The following is a 19,704-nucleotide window of genomic DNA, read 5'->3' as shown; positions in this document are numbered from 1 at the left end:
GTATATCTAGAAAGAGAAATGGTGACCATAACATAGCATCGTATCTGCCACAGAGAGTCAATCAGATGTATGGGAAAATCAGAAGTAGAAGAGAGTGGTGTCATTCCGAGTGGTCACGGAAAGTTTTCCCAGGAAGGTAAGATTAGAGCAGCCTTCAAGAATAGACTAGGTAGAAAAAACAGAGCACATGCCACAGGGAAAGAATTTCAAAACCAAAGCTCTGAAGGCAGAGAGCAGTGTTATTTCCCTACCGAAAAACTGTTAGTGAATAATGAAAGACAAGTATTCACAAGCAGGTGGGGAGGAGCTTATTTTGAATTTTAGAGAGGAATATAAATACCTTTTTTGTAGAGTAGCATTATGGTCTGTGAAGCATGACTGTCCAGGTATTCTAGGTATGCCCTGGATGTCCAATCAAGAAAACTAGAAGTCATCACTTTCCCTAATTCATCCTTTTATCAAAATTATCCAAAGGATCACAAATCACTATTGATTCTATTTTCTACATAGATCTAAAACCCATACACTCCTCTATTCCCCCACTATCTGTGCCCTATTCCAGCACCTTAAGTTGGCTTACTTGGTGCTAGGCACTAATGTTTGTTTTCCTGTGAAATTCTTATGTTGAAACTCTAATTCCCAGTGTGTTGGAATTTGTTATTTGGAGATAGGACCTTTAAAGGTAATTAGGTCTTGAAGGCAGAGCTCATGTGAAGGGACCAGTGGCCTTATAAGGAAAGTGTAAAACTCATGACTTCTTACCCCGACCATGTGAGCACACGGCAAGAAGATAGATTTACTGTATTAGTCCGTTTTCATGCTGCTGATAAAGACATACCCAAGACTGGGAAGAAAAATAGGTTTAATGAACACATAGTTCCACATAGTTGAGGAGGCCTCACAATTATGGCAGAAGGCAAAAGGCACTTCTTACATGTCAGCGGCAAGACAGAATGAAAGAAGCAAAAGTAGCACCCCCTCATAAAACCTTCAGATCTTGTCTCATTCACAGCCACGAGAACAGTATGAAGGAAACCGCCCCCATGATTCAATTATCTTCCACCAGGTCCCTTCCTTCCACAACACGTGGGAATCATGGGAATACAATTCAAGATGAGATTTGGGTGGGGACACAGAGCCAAACCATATCATTCTGTCCCTGCCCCCTCCCAAATTTCATGTCCTCGAATTTCAAAACCAATCATGCCCTCCCATCAGTCCCCCAAAGTCTTAACTCATTTCAGCCTTAACTGAAAAGTCCATAGTCCAAAGTCTTATCTGAGACAAGGCAAGTCCCTTCCGCCTATGAGCCTGTAAAGTCAAAAGCAAGTTACTTCCTTGATACAATGGGGGTGCAGGCATTGGGTAAATACAGCCATTCCAAATGGGAGAAATTGGCCACAACAAAGGAGCTACTGGCTCCATCCAAGTCTGAAATCCAGCAGTATGCAAACTAAGAAACAGGCCCTTACCGGAAACCAACTAGGCCCACACTTGATCTTGGACCTCTAGCCTTAAGAACTGTGAGAAATAAGTTTCCATTGTTTAAGGCACCCAGTCTATGGTATTTTTTTTTATGGTATTTTTATAGCAGCACAAATGGGCTAAGATACCTGATCTCTTACCACATCCCCTTCGGTGGTCTCCCTGCCCCTGGCTTCTTTCTTCTTTAGTATAAACCTGACACTATGGGCCCAAGGTATATCATGAGGACCCCTTTCTGACTTGATTCATGCCTACTTCACATTCTACTAATATCAAACCACTTCGTGTTTTTGTGAAAATATCACATTTTTTATGACTCTTGAAATTTATGTATGCTGCTCCTTGTAGCTGAAAGGACTTTCCACTCTTTCCTGGTCAGAAAAATTATATTTATTCTATTAAACTTCTTTATAAAACAGCCGCCTCCTTATCTCTTCCAGAGTTAATAATTCCCTCTTCTGTGCTTTTAAAAAGTTTTATTGCTTCCGTTAGTTTGCATTTGTTCATATCTTAGCCACCCCTCCACATATAATGTGAGCTCCACTGAGAACAGGGAATGTGTCTTCTGCACCTTTGCAACCCAGGTCTAAGTCCTATCTCTGATTCACAGAAGCTCAATAAATGCTTTGAAATAAAATGTGAAAGTTAACACTATGGATAGTATCTAAGCTATATTCTAAATCAAACATTTAAGCTTATTACTATGTGCTCTAGAGTAATAATAATGAAATACTACGGAATGTTAAAAAGAAGGAATATAGAAAAAGAAAATGTTACTGACTCAGTAGGGTAGGATTCCTTAATAAGACCTGATAGTGCCCGGGCATGGTGGCTCACGCCTGTAATCCCAGCACTTTGGGAGGGTGAGAAGGGCGGATCACCTGAAGTCAGGAGTTCGAGACCAGCCCAGTCAAGAGGTCAGGAGTTCGAGACCAGCCTGGCCAACGTGGTGAAACCCTGTCTCTACTAAAAATATAATAATTAGCCGGGTGTGGGGGTGCATGCCTGTAATCCCAGCCACTTGGGAGGCTGAGATGGGAGAATTGCTTGAAGCCAGGAGGCGGAGGTTGCAGTGAGCCGAGATTACACCATTGCACTCTAGCCTGGGCAACAAGAGCAAGACTCCGTCTCAAAAAAAAACAGGTCTGATACTTACTAACACCTTATTCTGGGTTAGATGCTGTGCTAAGCGTTTTAATATATTATTTTATTTAATACTCATCAAAACCTTTTAAGGAAAAATACTATTATTCATATTTGAAAGATAAATAAACTGAGACACATGGGAACTAGGCATCTTCCCTAAAACCATACCGTGAATAAGTAGGTGAGCCAGAATTTGAATCCAGGCACTCAGAATAGAACCCTGAGACTAAAGCTGACCTGCGGTAGGAGAACAAGCTCAGACACTAGGATCAAAGGCAAAGACACAGAGAGCAACTAAGACAATATTAGAGCAAGAGGGATGAGGGAATGGAAACATGAGGACATGAGTAAATTGAGCTCCTTGCTCTTAGTAATTTAGAAATGGGCTGAGAATTTGCTGGTAGGAGTGGCATGTTAAGTACATGTTTTAAAATAAAAACCATACTTTATTAACTATGTGCTATGTCTGTAGTTAGATTCATTTTGACAAATTGAAAACAAATAAATACCTCATTATGATAAATTTACCTCATTATGATAAAGATAATTACTAAGGAAGGAAAACAAAATAAATCATCATTGGTAGCTATAAAAAAGTGCCATGACACCAGAAATAAACACCTAGAAGAACAAGTGAAACACATATCTAAGCAGGCACTTTACTGTTTTAAATAAGCACGTATCTACTTTTTAAAAAAAAATTTGAAGGTATCTCTATCAATCAGCAATGCATTTATTGCAAGTTTTCCATAGATTCCCTACCCTGTGCTATTGGTTGTAGGAAAATTTAAGTAAGGAGGAGGAGGTAGGTAGAGGAAATAGAAAAAGAGAGAGAGAAAGCACCTTTGACTCCCAAAGCTATCACTCTCAATTCAAATTCATTTGTATTCAATCAATGTGTATTAAACTTCCACCTTGCAGCACGGATCGTGCTCAATGATGGAAATACTGGTGGGAACATCATAGATACAGTCCCTCCCCTAAAAGCTCATAGTCTCATAGTGGATACAGACACAGAGCTAGGTAGTGACAATATTACAGGGAAAGGACAGAGAACAGTAGGAACACCTAGCGGGGCACCCAAGGCAGATTTTGTAAGTCAGAGAAGGCTGCCAGGAGGAAGTGAAATCTAAACCGAGATGAAGAAAGAAATTTTTGTCAAAAGAAGATTGGAAGAAAGAATCTCAGCAGAGGAAACATAAGCAGTAACATAAGAAACAGCACAGGCCCTCAATGAGGCAGAGTATAGTTAAAAACAAACAAATAGGCCAGGCAGGATGGCTCACGCCTATAATCCCAGCACTTTGGGAGGCTGAGGCAGGCAGATCACTTGAGGTCAGGAGTTCATGTCCTGCCTGGCCAACATGGTGAAACCCTGTCTCTACTAAAAATACAAAAATTAACCGGGAGTGGTGATGGGCACCTGTAATCCCAGCTACTCCAGAGGCTGAGGCAAGAGAATTGCTGGAACCTGGGAGGTGGAGGTTGCAGTGAGCCGAGGTCACACCACTGCTCTCCAGCCTGGGCGACAGAGCAAGACTCTGCCTCAAAAACAAACAAACAAACAAACAAGCTTAATCAGAAAGGCTGAAGCAAGAAGCAAGAGGGCAGGTAGCAAAAGATAAGGTGGAGCAGTAAACAAGGGCAAGATCATGAATCTGCCATATGGTTGTTCAATATTTTCCTGAGGGCAACAGAGAGTTACTGAGAGTTTCAAGCAGGGAAGTGACCTAAAAAATGTACATTTTAGAAATCACTCCGTATACAGTACAGGGAGATGACCACGGGGAACAACAATGTTGGGGTTGGGGGAATAATTCGTAGCCAACTGCAGCAACGTAGATGGGAGTGCCTGGTGCCTGGGAATAAGGTGAGCTGTAGGAAGGGACTAAAGGGGACAGATGAGAAAGAATATGCATGAGGGAGACGTAACAGGAGTTGGACATGGCCATATGTAGCCTGGGGTAAGGGAAAAGTGATAGATAATGCCCAGGCACTGGCTTGCAAAACTGGGACGGCAACAGTGCCTATCAGCAAAATGAAAGACAAAAAGAAAAGCAAAAGAAGTGCTCAGAGCTTGGTACATCCTGGCCTTTCCATGTCTGTGGAACTGCCACAAGGATGTGTCTTCTAGGCAGTTAGATGTTTGGGTCTATAGTTCCATTAGGGAGTTATCAGATAGACATGGGATGAAAGCCAAAGAAGCAGACAAGATCACCTTCAATATGACTTTTCCAAAAGCCAATGAGGATGCATTGAGAAGAGAATGTGGAAACAGAAGAAGTCCTGAAGAAAACCACTATTGAAAGAAGTTAAAGGAAATGAGTCCACAAAATGTTGTAAGATGAATAGCCAGAGAGGTTGAAGGAAACCAGGAGAGTGAATGTAGTACAATGGAAGGAAAGGAAGAGCCTAGCTCAACAAGGAAGAAGTTGTCATCTGTGCACATGCCTCTCAGAAGTAATGTAAGAACCCAAAAACATCCATCACATTCAATGCTGATGAGATCACTGTTCCCCTTGGTGAGAGCTGCTCAGTGATGGAGCGATGGTTGCACAAGACAGCCTGTGGTGGATTGGGATAAACTGCAAGATGGGAGAGTATCTCAAGGGAGAGGTACAGTTAGGAGATGTTTTTACGATGTGAGAGACAAATACGACTCCATGCAACTGGGAAGCAGTTAGGAGAATAGGTGGGGTTATATACGAAGGTGGAGAGAGGGGTTTTATTAAAATTGTGAGGTCCTTGAGAGGGCACAAACAGGTGGCATTCAGAGCCCAGGTTGATGGACTTGTCTTTGCCAGGATGGGGCCAGCAAAGGCACTAACAGAAGGGCAATCCAGATGCAACACAAAGAGCATAAAAGTTACTCTTTGCAGAGACAGAACCAAGATTTTCATAATCAGTCAATCAGTAGCCTAAAAGGGAATTTGATACCTAGGACCAGAAAGTTTTCCTGTTTATGCAGGTTTCTGCTCTAACCACAGCCTATGAGCACAGTGTGCGGGGGCACGGAGTTTGAGCAAGGAGAAAAAAAGATAAAGCCTCAGCTCTACCATGTACCTGCAATTTGACTTTTAAACAAGCCACTTGACTTCACAATGCAAACTGATACCTTTATTTACCAGCTTCGTATGAGCAAGTCTAAAATGAGTCTCACTGCTGTTGAAATGAACCAGAGGATGTCTAGAGATTGAAATTCCAAGTATTTATTAAGTGCCTACTCCTCAAGGGCTGTCCCTGTACTTAAGAAGAATATTTTTTTGTTACATTTGAGTAGCATTTGACTTGTAATTACTACACAGCATCCAAAATGCCTGGAAAGACTGTTCAAAATGAAAATTTCCTAGAGCCAATCCTAAGATTAAGTTTCAGTAGCTTGGGGATAGAGCCTGGGAATCTGCATTTTTATCAGGTTCCCTGATGATGCTAGAGGACCATTTGGAAACCCAACACTATACATCACATAGCACACCTTCCCACACATTGTCTAATTTAATACATGTGTTGGGCATTGAAGCGTTCAAATTAGAGAAAGCTGAAACAAACACAAATACTGACACCTCACTAACTAAAACAGAGACCATTATTCACGTGCGCCTTGAGTCAGGCAAGGTGTACTTATTGAGTGCACATTGCACCAAACCCTATACTTGGCAAAGAGAATATGGACTTGAATTAGATTTTGGACTTTTCTTCAAATATTCTTTAGTCTATTAATAAAGAAAAAGAGGAAAGTCAACCCATGATGCCAGCTCAATTTGATAAGTGTTTTGACAAATTTCTGACATATCTTGTGTCTAATATACAGACGGTGCTATGGAAGCATAAAGGAGGGTCTCAATTAGAGTGGGCTGAGGGGACAGATATATTGGAGGGGCTGACACTTGATAACTTGGGTTATTAATTTTGAGTGGAGGTTAGATCAGACAGGCAGGGAAAGACATTCCAGAGAAAAAGAAGAGTAAGCAGTGTGTCTGTAATAGTGACCCATGCCTACCCAGGAAAGTTCAACCATCACTCATATGGGGAAGTGGGCCCACACAAAAGGCATGAACTATCCTAAAATTGGGAGAGAACACAGAGAAAAATGAATGCTAGGTGAAGATATCTTTGTATAATCCACAAAAAATAAAATATTAAACCAATTAGTGCTAAAGGTTTTTCCCAGGGAGCATTCATGAGTCTTTAATGGTTCGCTGATAAGAAGCCACAAAAGACACTTTAATATGAACACTCAGTTATGGGAAGGAAATTAGAGAACATGGAAATGTGGAAGCCAAACTTGGAAATGGGCACTGAAGAGGAAATTGATAGCCAGAGTGTCAATACATGCATGCAGGTTAAGGGAAGCAGGATACCAGCTGCAAGAAGTTTACTGGGAGGGGTTTCCCATGCCATTGTTGTGGTCTACAAAAGTAGAAAGCAGGTAAGATGTTCAGAGAGCTGGGTAAGTTAGTCACATGGAAGCTGTGAAAATTTCTAGAACAAATAGTAGGGAGATATGGGGTAGTACCTAGAGGGGACAGAAGTGTTCATTAGTGATTTCTTTACATTCTAGGTGATGTGAACCTGCTGAAATGCTGCAGGGATTTCAGGCAAGTTAGCCTTGACAGTGAGAACAGATACAAAGAGAGAAGGAGGTAGGAGGTGTGTGTGGGGACGGGGGCAGTGGGGGAGATTTTTATTGTTCTGAGATAGGTCTAAAATGAAGGAGAGTATATCAGTCAGTACAGGCTAACTGCTATAATAAATAACCACACAATTTTGGAGTGGCTTAACCCAAGAAGATTTATTTCTTCACAGTCCAATGCAGTTTTCTTGGGAGGGGAAATTATCAGCTCTACACAGTCATTCAGGAGCTCCGGCCTTCTTCCATCTAGTGGCTCCTCCATCTCTTAGATCCTAGGAGTCCTACCATGAATCCTCTACAAATGGCCAAATTGGCAAAAGAAAGCTCTGGAAGATTGTGTTAATAATGGTTTCAGTTTCAGGAGCTTTCAGGAGCGGCACCTGGGAGTGGCTTATTCTACTTCCACCCACATTCCATTTGCCAGAACTCAATCACAGGGCATGGGGCAAATGACTGCAGGCATGCTGGGACTTGTCATTTAGCTGGGTGCCCAGAAGGAAGGGAAATGGGATTGGTGAAGCCATATAACCATCTCTAATCCAGATGGACACAGAGTATTCTTTAGCTCAGACCAGGGTGAGTATGTTAACTGCCTAAGGCAGTGAAGGACAGGAGATGGAACAGTTCATTTCATTAAAGGATAAAGTGGGGCATATAATTTTCCTGAACCCTTACTCCAAGCTCCAAGGCCAATTTTAAAGGATGACAGTTTGAGCCAAGGACCTGTTCAGTAAAATTTGGAGAAAAGCTTTTCAAATAGTGCCAAAGAAGCAACCAAAAACAAAAAAAAAAAAAAGAGAGAGAGAGAGAGAGAGAGAGGATACATCAGATGGCACCAGCAGAAAAGATCACATACATTTGATTGACTCCTAATCACTCCCCCGTAACTTTTTTCCCCACACAAATTCCTCACACCGGAAATGTTCATTTAAAACAATTAAAAATCCTTCAGGGAACCCCCACCCCACTCCCTGCTACCACATGATCAGCCCAGGGGCTCACATGCTGAAATCTATAGAGAGCTTTAGGTCTCAGAGTATTTGAAGGATAGGCAGGGATCTCACCACCTTAACACAGAAGCAGTCCTACACCCCAATCAGGGAAAGCCTTGGACACTATCTATTGCTACCTTTTGCCTGGGGCAAAGGAGAAAGAGAACTGCACAGCTGTCCTAAACAAGTAGGGTATGAGACCTCTCTCTATTCCACCAAGAATAAATAATAAGATAGCCTTGATTGAAAACTCACTGTGCGTCAGATACTATGCTTACATGTATGAACTCACAACAATTCAGTGAGGTAACCACTATTATTATCTCTTTTTTACAGATAAGGAAGTTTCCTGATGCCCACAAAGGTTAAATAACTGACTCGAGGTTACCCAGCAATAAATGTTGAAAAAGAGTTTAAATTAGTTGGCTTTCAGAGTTTGTGTTTTGGACAACTATATTCTACTTTGGACAGCACTGTATTTTCTCATTGTAAAAGCAGGCAGGATGGAGTAAAAAATAAAAGTCAAAACAATTTGAAAACAATATTTTGTGATGAACATAAAACATTTTCTACAATCAGCATCCTTCATTTGATTGTCTTACTTTATTATCTGGTAAGTGCCAAAAGAAGACAAAGTGTAGATGTATTTTCCTTAGTTTACTTTTAGCTCCCTTTATTTCAAGCCTCACAGTCAATGCGTTCCCTGCCTTATGTTTCAAGGGGGCTCCAGGGTATTTTTTCTCCCATGTGATTACAAAAGCAGTTAGCCATTTAGCCTAGCAGGGGGAATGAGAGGAAACGGAGAGGCCAAAAATTTTAAACTTTAGGCACTATATCTCCAATAACTGACAACATTTTATCTTAATTATGCTTTATAGTATTGGAATACTAAACAAAGAGGAACGACCTGCTTACTCTGTAGTCTGGAGCAGAATGAAATAGAACACGTAGGGCAGAACACAACAAACGAGTTGTAAATGTCTGTGCACAAGGCTTGATCTTGGGGATGGAGGGAGGATATTTTTTAAGTTATTCAAACGCTGAGTTGCTTTCAAAGAGTTCTTCTCAGACATCAATAATGAACTCTTCAGATACCCTCATCCCAGACAGCCCTGAAGTCCAGTTTATAACAAGACCAATAACTCACTCCTTATCTCTAAAGCTACTTGTTCAATTCTCTTGACTTCAGGGCCAAAATGAGTTGTTTATTACTTATGGCAAGTATAAAAAAGGCCATCTCAACCTGTGGTCAGTTCCACGAATGGCAACTTGTTTTCTGATAACTTGCATGCACATGGACAATAGCCAAATTTCCAAAAAGATTTAGGTACATCAATTGTATACCGATGGTCATTTAAAACCATTTTTTCCAGCAATATTTTAGCATCTAATTTGATAAATCACTGCATTTGGAGGCTGTGGGGGTGTACAGAGACCTTCAGAAAGCAAACATAAACTGGAGGCTTGGCGGTTTGAAGATATTCAAGCAGAAAAGTCTAGCAAAGAAAAAGGGGGTTGTAATATGGATCAGTCTCCATGTAACCTTGAGCCAATCATCTAACTTCTCTGAAACACCAGTTTTCTCATTTTATGAAACAGGATTTTATTCAATAAACACTATAACTTAGTGAAAGACTGGATCTGGTATCCCGTAGGCTTGGATGGATTGCTGGTACTAGTATTGGAGCTTTTGTTTCCCTGTTTGTTACAATCCGGATATTAGTGAGTACCCTACAGAGGAATAATGATTAAATTGTCTACTTAATTTACTCTTAAGTGTCTGACCACGTATAAGTGGTCAATACAGGCTGTTTTCATTTTTACTATTACTGATGGAACACACTGCATGACTAGCATTGGGAAAGAGGCCCAGAATACAAGGTTGTGCAGAATGCAAAGTCTATTCTCAAGGAATTCGCTTTGTAGGGAAGAGGTGGGGGGTTCAAATAGGAAGTATCAAATTCCTCATTGGGAAAGAAAAGAGGCTTCATAGAAAAGCTGCTGGAGCCCAGGCTTAAAGATGAGTAGCATTGGGGCCAGAACCAGATGTCTAAGAACTCTTTGAGGCTTAATGTTAGGAACTTTTGAAACTATTGGTCTGGAAGGTTGTATATATGAAGTTCATTTTTTCAGCATCCAATATTCAGAACACATTCATTCATTAACTTTCCATCCAGAAATGTAATCATTAACTACTGCTGGAGCCTCCTTTCCCACAAAACCAAACAAAACTTGCTTAGCAATCCCAATTCTGAGGCTTGGAAAACACTTTTACCTCCTACTCTCTGCTTGCATGTATGAACTCACATACATGAGTTGTGAGGTACTCCTCCTATATTCAGAAAATTGGAGGCCAATATCATAGGCACAGCCAGGGAATGCACCGGCCAAAGCTCAGGCTTTTGGGTGGCATTTGACACCAAGCTCCTTTTAAACCGGGCATCAGCTCTGGGTCAGCAGCCTCACTCCAGTCAAAGAAGAGGAGCCAAACGTCGCAGGAGCAATTTCAAAGACGTCTGGGGAAGGAAAAGGGTCTTCGATCCAAGGACCAGCCTAGGGGCCATCGGGAACCAAGGCTCTGGGGGATCCCAGCAGGGCCCAGACGCCCGCCTCGGGCAATGTCGCCGCCTGCCCCGGGCCGCTCGCAGTGCCTGGGCCATACTGGGGTGCCCTGGGGGTTCTTCTCCATACCCAGACTCAGCTTCCCCGCTGGAGTCTGTCTTCCTGGAACACGGAACGCGGGCGGGCTGTGTTCTCAGTCACAATCAGCTCGGATGAGCTGGGGGGCGCGGGCGCAAGCGGGCATCAGCACCTGGCAGAAAGCGCCGCGCCCCCCGCGGGTGCGCACACCTCCGCTCCCCGGGGCGGCGCGCGGTCGGGTGTGCGGGGGACGGGGCGGGGCAGAGCGGAGCAGAGCAAAGCGCACAGGAGGCCCGCCTCTGCTCCCCTCCCCCACCGGCGGAGATTGACACAGCTCGGGCACCCGCCCCAACCAATGAGCGTGTCCTGGGGCGGGCCCTGGGACCGGCTGCTCCGGCTACTTAGAGTCGTCGGCGCGGCGGTGGGAAAGCAGAGCCGAGCCGGGACTGTCCAGTGGGAGCAGGCGCCCCGGCCAGCGCAGACCTGGAGGCGCACGGGCGCCGCACCGCACGATTCGGCTCGGGGTAGAGCGGAGCCGCAGCCCCCCGCGCAGCCCAGGACCCACTCGCCACCGCCGCTTCCTCAGCACCCATGGGGACCAGGAGACTTTAAAGGAGTTTGGGGTTTCGGGAGCAGGGAAATCACGGGTAGGGAGAAGCGGCTTTCTTTGCCTTGGAAACGGTTTTTCTTCATCCGATTGTTTGGATCCTGTGCTGGGTAGGAGGGAGAGGGGTCTTTCGGCTAAAAGTGAACCTCTCTACACACACACGCTCCCACCCACACCCACACACATACACTGCACTGGCTTTCTCCATCCTTCCCCTGCCTCTTTGTTAGGTTATTTTAGACAGAGCAGCCTCGCCCTGGCGCAGTCCCATTGGCCCTGATGGGGACAAGGCAAGAGAAGTAAGGGGCAGAGTGCACCTGCCTGTGAGGGCAGGTGTGCCCGGGTGCTTGGGCGTACGTGCAACGGCGAGCGTGCAAGCGTGGAGCTGAAATTGTGTACGAATGTGTGGGGTCTAAGTGTGCCAGTGTGTCGTCGCGAAGGTTTGTCATTGTGGGTGCATGTGACATACACCAGTATACCAGGCTGCCAGTGTCTGGACTCCCAAGTGTCCAAAATGTTGCTGGTGTCAAGTGAATGCCTGAGAATGTGTCTGATTGTCATTGTGCGAGCCGCTGTAAGGGGAGGAAGGCAACCTAGTGCAAAACTGGGAGGTGGGCTGGAGAGGGTGGGGACAGAAATGGGAGCTTGCTCCCAGCTCACTGGCCTTAGGCTCCCTTCTCCCTTTCAGCCCACCCCTCGGTCCTTCCTGGGTGTCCGTCTCCCACACTGCCACAGCCAGCACTCTCCTCCCCACCGGGACCCCGCAAGCTCTCCAGCCAGCCTGGGTGTTTTCTTCTGGGAGTTGGACCGAGTTCCCGGAAGGGGTCGGAGGCTGTGTGGTGGCGTCTGCTCTCGCCAGACCTGTGGCGGCTTCTCCGCCCCTCGTACCCCTGGGGAGGCACGGAGGACTCGGCTGGAAAGGGTGACTCCGGTGAGGGCACGTAAGCTAGCCGGCAGGTCCCAGGGGCACTGCACGTCTTGGGGAGGGACACCGAAAGGGGCAGCCCGGACTCTGACGGTGTCTCTGCCTCTCTGTGCCTCCGCAGATCCCCGCTCCTGGCCCTCGCCTCGCCACCTCATTGATGGGCAACCAACTGGACCGCATCACCCACCTCAACTACAGCGAGTTGCCCACAGGGGACCCGTCGGGGATTGAAAAGGACGAACTGCGGGTCGGGGTTGCCTACTTCTTCTCGGATGATGAGGAAGACCTGGACGAACGCGGGCAGCCCGACAAGTTTGGCGTGAAGGCCCCCCCGGGTTGCACCCCCTGCCCGGAGAGCCCCAGCCGCCACCACCACCACCTGCTGCACCAGCTGGTCCTCAACGAGACTCAGTTTTCCGCCTTTCGGGGCCAGGAATGCATCTTTTCCAAAGTGAGCGGTGGCCCTCAGGGCGCCGACCTGAGCGTCTACGCGGTCACCGCGCTGCCAGCGCTCTGCGAACCCGGCGACCTGCTGGAGCTGCTGTGGCTGCAGCCCGCGCCGGAGCCGCCCGCGCCCGCCCCACACTGGGCCGTCTACGTGGGCGGCGGGCAGATCATCCACCTGCACCAAGGCGAGATCCGCCAGGACAGCCTGTATGAGGCGGGCGCGGCCAACGTGGGCCGGGTGGTGAATAGCTGGTACCGCTACCGCCCGCTGGTGGCCGAGCTGGTGGTGCAGAACGCCTGCGGCCACCTGGGCCTCAAGAGCGAGGAGATCTGCTGGACGAACTCGGAGAGCTTCGCCGCCTGGTGCCGCTTTGGCAAGCGGGAGTTCAAGGCGGGAGGGGAGGTGCGGGCAGGCACGCAGCCCCCGCAGCAGCAGTACTATCTCAAGGTGCACCTGGGAGAGAACAAGGTCCACACCGCCAGGTTTCACAGCCTGGAAGACCTCATCCGCGAGAAGCGCCGTATCGACGCCAGCGGCCGCCTGCGAGTGCTCCAGGAGCTCGCCGACCTCGTGGACGACAAGGAGTAGCCGCCTAGGGGCTGCCGGCCCCTCTGCCTCCCCGCACCTCGCTCCCTTCCCTTCCCCGCACCCGGACTTCGCAGTCAGCGGTTCTCAACCTCTGCCCCCTCCTCCACGCGCGTCCGCCGCCGGTGGCCCGGGCCCGGGCTGCACCCCCGCACCCCCAAGCCAGCGGCAGGAAGTCTCAGGAACTGCCCCAGGGCCGAAAGGGCGCCGCTGCGAGCGCCTGGCTGACAGCCACAGCGGTGGTGACGGTGCTGGGAGACCCCGCGTGCGCTTTCCCCTTGAGATGTAAACCGGGAACGGGGAAGGGGCTGAGGGGAGAAAGGACATGGCCTTCCCCGCGAGTCCATGGCCGGTGACTGTGGCCCGACTCGAAAACAACCCTCTTCTCAAAAGGGACCATCACCGCCCCGAGCGTGCGCACACAGACCGGTCGGAGGCGAGAACTGGTCTCTACAGGGCACAGTTCAGCTCCTCTGTGGATGCGTCCCCAGATCGCAGGATTTCCAAGAAATCGAGCCTGTCCCTTGTGCACTTGGGAATAATTCCCCAAGACAGCACTTCGGGATTCCGGGTTATCCTGAGGCTGCCCGGGACTTTTCCAGCTCTCCAGCCCCAGGTCTCCTGACATTGTGTTCCAGGCTGCGGGCTAAGCCAGACAGTGTTTGCCTCCGGTTCTTTCCACCGTGGGAAGCGAACGCCACCCCCACCCGCCTTTGCCTGCGAGTCTCCCTCGCTGGCAGAAGGGAAGCCGGCCCGGTCCCGGGAGGAAGATGGCGCAGCGAATTCGGTGAGGACAGCCGGCCCCGCCCCCGACAAGGAGCTCGCTCGTTCACCTGGTGTCTGGGAACTTGAATGTGTGAAGGGCGCTTATTGTTCTGAACCCTTGATTGCTCCCTCCTCGGGCTGCATTTCAAAAATAGTCATATTTTTAAAGGAGTTGGAGGAGAGGGAGGGGGAGGACATGGCACCATTCCAGAAACCAGCATTGTTACAACACCATAGCCAGTATATTTAGTTTGGCTTTTCCTAACACAGAAATCTTCAAAGGTGGGGAAGTGGAAATAAAGTTTTAAAAATGAGAGAGCAGTTTTCCAACTATGTCAACAAAGCCTATCGTGTTGATGTTTTTATTGACCATTTTAGCAACATGCTAATAAAATTTCAAATTGAAATTTTTATTTTCATGGCTTTAATCCATGATAGTTTAAATACTGGGGGCCATTAAGAGTGGATGTAGCTAAGAGCTTAGCTAACATTGCCTTTTCACTCTATTTTTCTCAAATATTGTAAGCATTCTGTTTTTGAATATTGTAGTTAATTTTTTGGCTTTCAACAGCAGCCCTAGTAATGGTGGAGTTGTTAATTAATGTGTATATTGTACTGAATTTCTGTCAGTTAAGGGGTTCACTGCTTTGGTGGAAATTGGTGGAAATTGCTAGCAGGTTCCATGATGTTATTTTTTTCTCCATGTTGTATATCATTACCATTTCACATATGCATTTCTATTTTTCTTCCTCTCCTCCTGATCTCCTTAAAAATGAATCTAGAGTTGGTGGCTTTTTCCCCCTCCTCTTTAGCCAGTTCCACAGTTCAGTTCTTCCTGAAAACAGGGATGATGAACTTGTAGGATCAGGACAAATGTGTGTTTTTCAAAAACTTAAGGCTAAGTGTGAAACACCTTCTCTGGACAAGGATTTGTAAACTTCTCTCCTCCCTCCAGCTGCGGCCCCAGCCTAACTGATAGTTACTTGATTCAGTGTGCTAGACACTTATAGCATCTATGTCTCTTTCAAGGGAATTTGTCAAATAATGCTGTTTAGCTAATTGTTGCAAGCAATTGCATATTAACAGCTGTGATTTTGTTGGACAGCAAGTATTATGGCCAAAGCCAGTTTCTTGGCATTTCAAAAATAATGCAATAAAAACTAGTTGAGGTTAGCTGAGACTGGAAATGCCTTTTTCATGGTAAATGATTCACTTCTATATTTTTCTTTCTTTTTCTTTTTTTTTCTTTGGTTTTCATCCTGGATTCATCCCCTGATCTTAAATCAAAAGGTCAGATCAATGAACTATGAACTAAAGTATTTTTCTTAAGCCTATTGAGTGATTTATTTTTTAAAAAATGTTTAAATGCATATGCTTTTCTTTCAGCACAAACAACAGCAAAAACTTTTGTAATAACTAACTTACCTTTGCATGTATGAAGAACTGAGTCATTTATTTCCCTAACTTACTCCTCTTTCAAGTAACAGGTGGCAGATCATAAAATGAATTCTTTATTGTATCTACACACTCCACATTCTTTACTGTGTCCTACTACTGTATCTTGGCTCCCTGCTGTATTAAACACCATCTTAAGCACTTGTTCCTGCAGGACTCCTTCTTGACATTTTGTCTTCCCCCTCAAAGTCACTCAAAGAGTGGGACTTCATCAAAAGAAATGAATTAGTCTCTATCACACCGAATACTAAGATTTATTTCCTCTGATGGTACATAGATTTCTCTCTCACTAAGAGGGTCACTCTCATCGAGGAATGTCTTGTCAGTTTTATACTTGCTGAGGCTAGACTGACAATAAAAATGAGCTGGGCAGTTAAATTAGCATTTGTTACTATATTGGCCTATAAAGGATCGGGTTGATGATAATACCTCTACAAATATGCAATAATAAAACAATAGTTATGAAAGAAACTTGAAAGGTTTGCAAGGTTTCTCCTATCCCTGTTAAAATTATCATTTATTATCTCTTCGTCAGTGTTAGTAAGGTAACCCATGACAGAATAATTTGAGTGATAGTTCATCATGCAGAGGATATGATCAAGATATTACCTAATGGTTTTATCCTGAAAAAGGTGTATACTTTTAGGGCATTGTTAACAATGTGAGTGAAACCAAGATGGTGCAAGTGCCCTTTGCAGATGGCATGGGCACACTTGATTTTTATTATGAGTGAATGTAATCTTTCTGTATTTTACCAGAGTTACAGCAATTACCTGAAAAGTTTCCTAACATTTTAATAATGTTAGGGATTTCATTTTGGTTTTAGTTGTCCTCAAGAGACAACAGCTTCACAGTAATTTCCATGATGTTGGGTATGGCTAAGCTGGGGATTGGTTCTGTTCCCCCTGCTCCCGTGTAGAGAAAAGCTATATTTATACTGCATTCTTTCTCAACTTTCAGGTAAAACAAACTATGATTTAAAAAAAGAAAAAAGAAAAGACAGGTACTTTTACTTCAAAGAGTGCTTTGCTACACTTTTATTTAAACCAAAAATCAAATAAAATAAGGAGGAGGGCTGGGTATACTTTAAACAAAACCAGTCCTGAAATGCTGTTATTCTCAAAGTACATTCCAGAAAAAAAAAAAAAAAAACTATAGAATTTAGAATTTACATATGTTACATTTTTAAGTATGAGTTAAATTGATATAAAGTGTTCCTCAATATTTAATAATGTAAACTGTTGTCATGACAGTATTTTTTAAAAATAATAACGTATATTATAGTTAGGAAACACTTGTGCCAGATTAGAACATCAAGCACAGAAGCAGCTGTATGATTTACCTGTTTTTTTTGAAACTTTAATGTTTACCTTCCCCTATGTTTAATTTTTCTGTGGTGAACACTTTTGTTAGAACATGGCTTTTTTATTTTTCTTGGAAAAATATGCTATTAGTATTTACAAAATAATTAATTACCTGAATAAGCAGTATATACTAAAAGTCTTCAAACATTACTTTATTGATTACTTATGTTTTGTGGTGCGCTTTCAACATCCCTAAGAGTTAAATGTCTTAGTCATCTAATACATGGAACAGGGTCAAACTTCAATGAAATTAATACTTATTGCACAATCATAATATAGCAACCTAATTTTCTTTTATTTATAGGCATATCTTTAAAGCTTTCTTCTCTTTTTTGAACAAATGAAGAGAATCCAGTTAGTTTTTGCCTTTCAGAGGTGATTTGCCACGTGCACAAAGGGTCTGTAGGTGAAAAGACAGGCTTTTGGGTTTCTTGAAACATCAAAAACTGAATTTAGAGAATGGTTATCTAACACTCAAGTCAATGTTTTTTTTTGAAATTACTAGCTATTGGTATAATATACATATATGTACATGTATACATATACATACACACATATGTACATTTACATATATGTAAGTATACACTCATATACATATATACACATGTATATATACTTGTGTACACATACATTTTTGCCTATAGCTAGCAATTATTTCATTCAGATACACACACACACACACACACACAGGCTACTTAAAAACAAAATGGAGAGTGACTTGAGATATACAAAAACAGGAAGAAAGCCCTGGAGGTCATATAGCTGGTGTGTAACTGCACAGCAAGCAGCTATGTCTAAAGCTAACAATAAAAAGAAAATGTGGGAGTTGTGCAATTAGTTTTATTCTCATTCTTTGGAAGAATATGTTCCTGGTTTCTCTAACTAAAAGGAAAAAATTCAAAGGAAAGTTGTAAATATTAGGAAGTAACTGAAAAATAAGAAGCAAGATAAAGTGGGGAGGCTATGAGATCATATAATGAGCTAATAAACTTTTCAACAGGGGACACCTGTTCTCCCTTCTAACTGAAGACACTAAAGAGAAGCTAAGATCCTGTCTTTCAATCATTTAGTAATTCATCAAATCCCATTATTTCATAACTCAAAGTTTACCTTTGAGGTTGTATGTTTACCTCATTTGAACTCGAAATAGAAGAGGTTTAAGTATTTGAATAAGTTGGGAAAAAAAGGAAAAATAGTCTTCCCTGTCCTTGTCACTGATGGTGACACTACTTGTAATTACTGTATTTTTTGGCAGACCACTCAGATGAACGGCTTCCTATGCTGTGGACTTTTACCATTCTTTTTGATGGCTGATAGTAGAAAGCACACAGTAGGTACTCTGTAAATGTAAGACTATGGCAGCTGTCTAGTACAAGTGCTTCTCACTGATTCTTGGTTACCAGGAAAACCAGAAAGCCCATCACTTGCCTTGCCTGCAAAGGCGAGCCTAAAGAAATTTCTCTAACCAAAATTGGCAGGGTCTTTCCACCACAAAAAGCTCTTGGAAATATACCTTATGGGGCTTAAGGCTAATTTCAGTTGAAGGGTATTTGTAATGTTTGATTTGCTTTTAGCAGAGAAAACAATAAAAGAATCCAGGAAAAGTAGAAAATGTTCTCTTGTCATTTGGTCAGAAAGGGAAAAGCGAAGGGAAAAGCAAAATAGTTCCAACTGTAACTTTCACAACTTCATCTCTCATTCACCTCAAGGAGAGATTTTTCTCGCATGAAATCACAAGATTATTCCTTCAGAAGGAAGCTTATTGTAGCTCTTGCTAAAAATTTTCTTTGGTATATGGGAACAGATTTACTAGATGTACACTTAACTCTGGGAAAATTAGATTTGATGGAGTTTGGTCATGGGTGTTTTTCTAAATACACATTACTCATTTATATATTAAAATACTTGCTATGCCTCTTGGCTTTTATAATCCAGTTCTTAATATGAACATGAGTTCTGAACTTTATTTTGTCCAAAGGATAGATACTTATGAAATACTAGGTATGAATAGAGTCAGTGTCCTAAATTTCAAGCACAAAATGAATGCTTCAAAAGTTACTTTGAGCATCATTTAATGTTTCAAAAAATTGAAAAAGATCATATAAGGCTATTGCTTATATGTATCCTAAGGAAATTCTTGCCATCAATGGGTGATACAGACATTAATGTTCTATTTGAGAGCTTGTTTATTATAAGTACACTGACATTTACTTTAGCAAATAAGTTATTATTCTAAATTCAGTTATTTTCCCTGTGACAGCCCTATGACATACCAGCTCTTTGCTCACTTCCAAGTCCACTGTGGATTTCAGATTCTGCAAGGGGGTGAGCAGATCTAGGGAGATCATACCCATGATGACTTTGTAAAACATCTCTCAACTCCCAACAGCACACGCACTTTATTTCTTCCCACCTTTCACTTCTCAGTGCAAGTGTCTGCCCAGGGGGTCTGAGCTAGAGGGAGGCAAGGCTCAGAGGTAGGATTACCAGATTTAGCAAATAAAAATACAGGATGCTCAGTTACATTTGAATTTCAGATAAATTATTGTTGATTTTAGGATTATTGTTTTAGGATAAATATGTTCCCTGCAATATTTAGGTTGTTTGTACTAAAACTTATCTGTTTATCTGAAATTCAAATGTAAGTGCATGTCCAGTT

The 19,704-nt window shown here is 43.7% G+C and overlaps 2 protein-coding genes and 1 long non-coding RNA gene across 3 annotated transcripts in view; 2 read left to right on the top strand and 1 right to left on the bottom strand.

Annotated features, from left to right (window-relative positions):
* Positions 1 to 19,704, bottom strand: part of LOC117979080 (uncharacterized) — a 1,348,572-nt gene that overhangs the window by 915,188 nt on the left and 413,680 nt on the right. The window lies entirely within an intron of this gene.
* LRATD1 (LRAT domain containing 1) lies at positions 12,586 to 15,822 on the top strand. Its single transcript, XM_063594659.1, has one exon. The coding sequence runs from the start codon at positions 12,586 to 12,588 to the stop codon at positions 13,462 to 13,464; it is 879 nt and encodes a 292-aa protein (XP_063450729.1). The 3' UTR covers positions 13,465 to 15,822.
* On the top strand, positions 13,807 to 15,822 carry LOC100974506 (LRAT domain containing 1). Its single transcript, XM_034952643.2, has one exon. The coding sequence runs from the start codon at positions 13,807 to 13,809 to the stop codon at positions 14,311 to 14,313; it is 507 nt and encodes a 168-aa protein (XP_034808534.2). The 3' UTR covers positions 14,314 to 15,822.

Source organism: Pan paniscus, chromosome 12 (assembly GCF_029289425.2).
Source record: "Pan paniscus chromosome 12, NHGRI_mPanPan1-v2.0_pri, whole genome shotgun sequence".
NCBI lineage: Eukaryota > Metazoa > Chordata > Mammalia > Primates > Hominidae > Pan > Pan paniscus.
The sequence above is the reverse complement of the archived record's forward strand: the minus strand, read 5'-3'. Positions and strand labels throughout refer to the sequence as shown.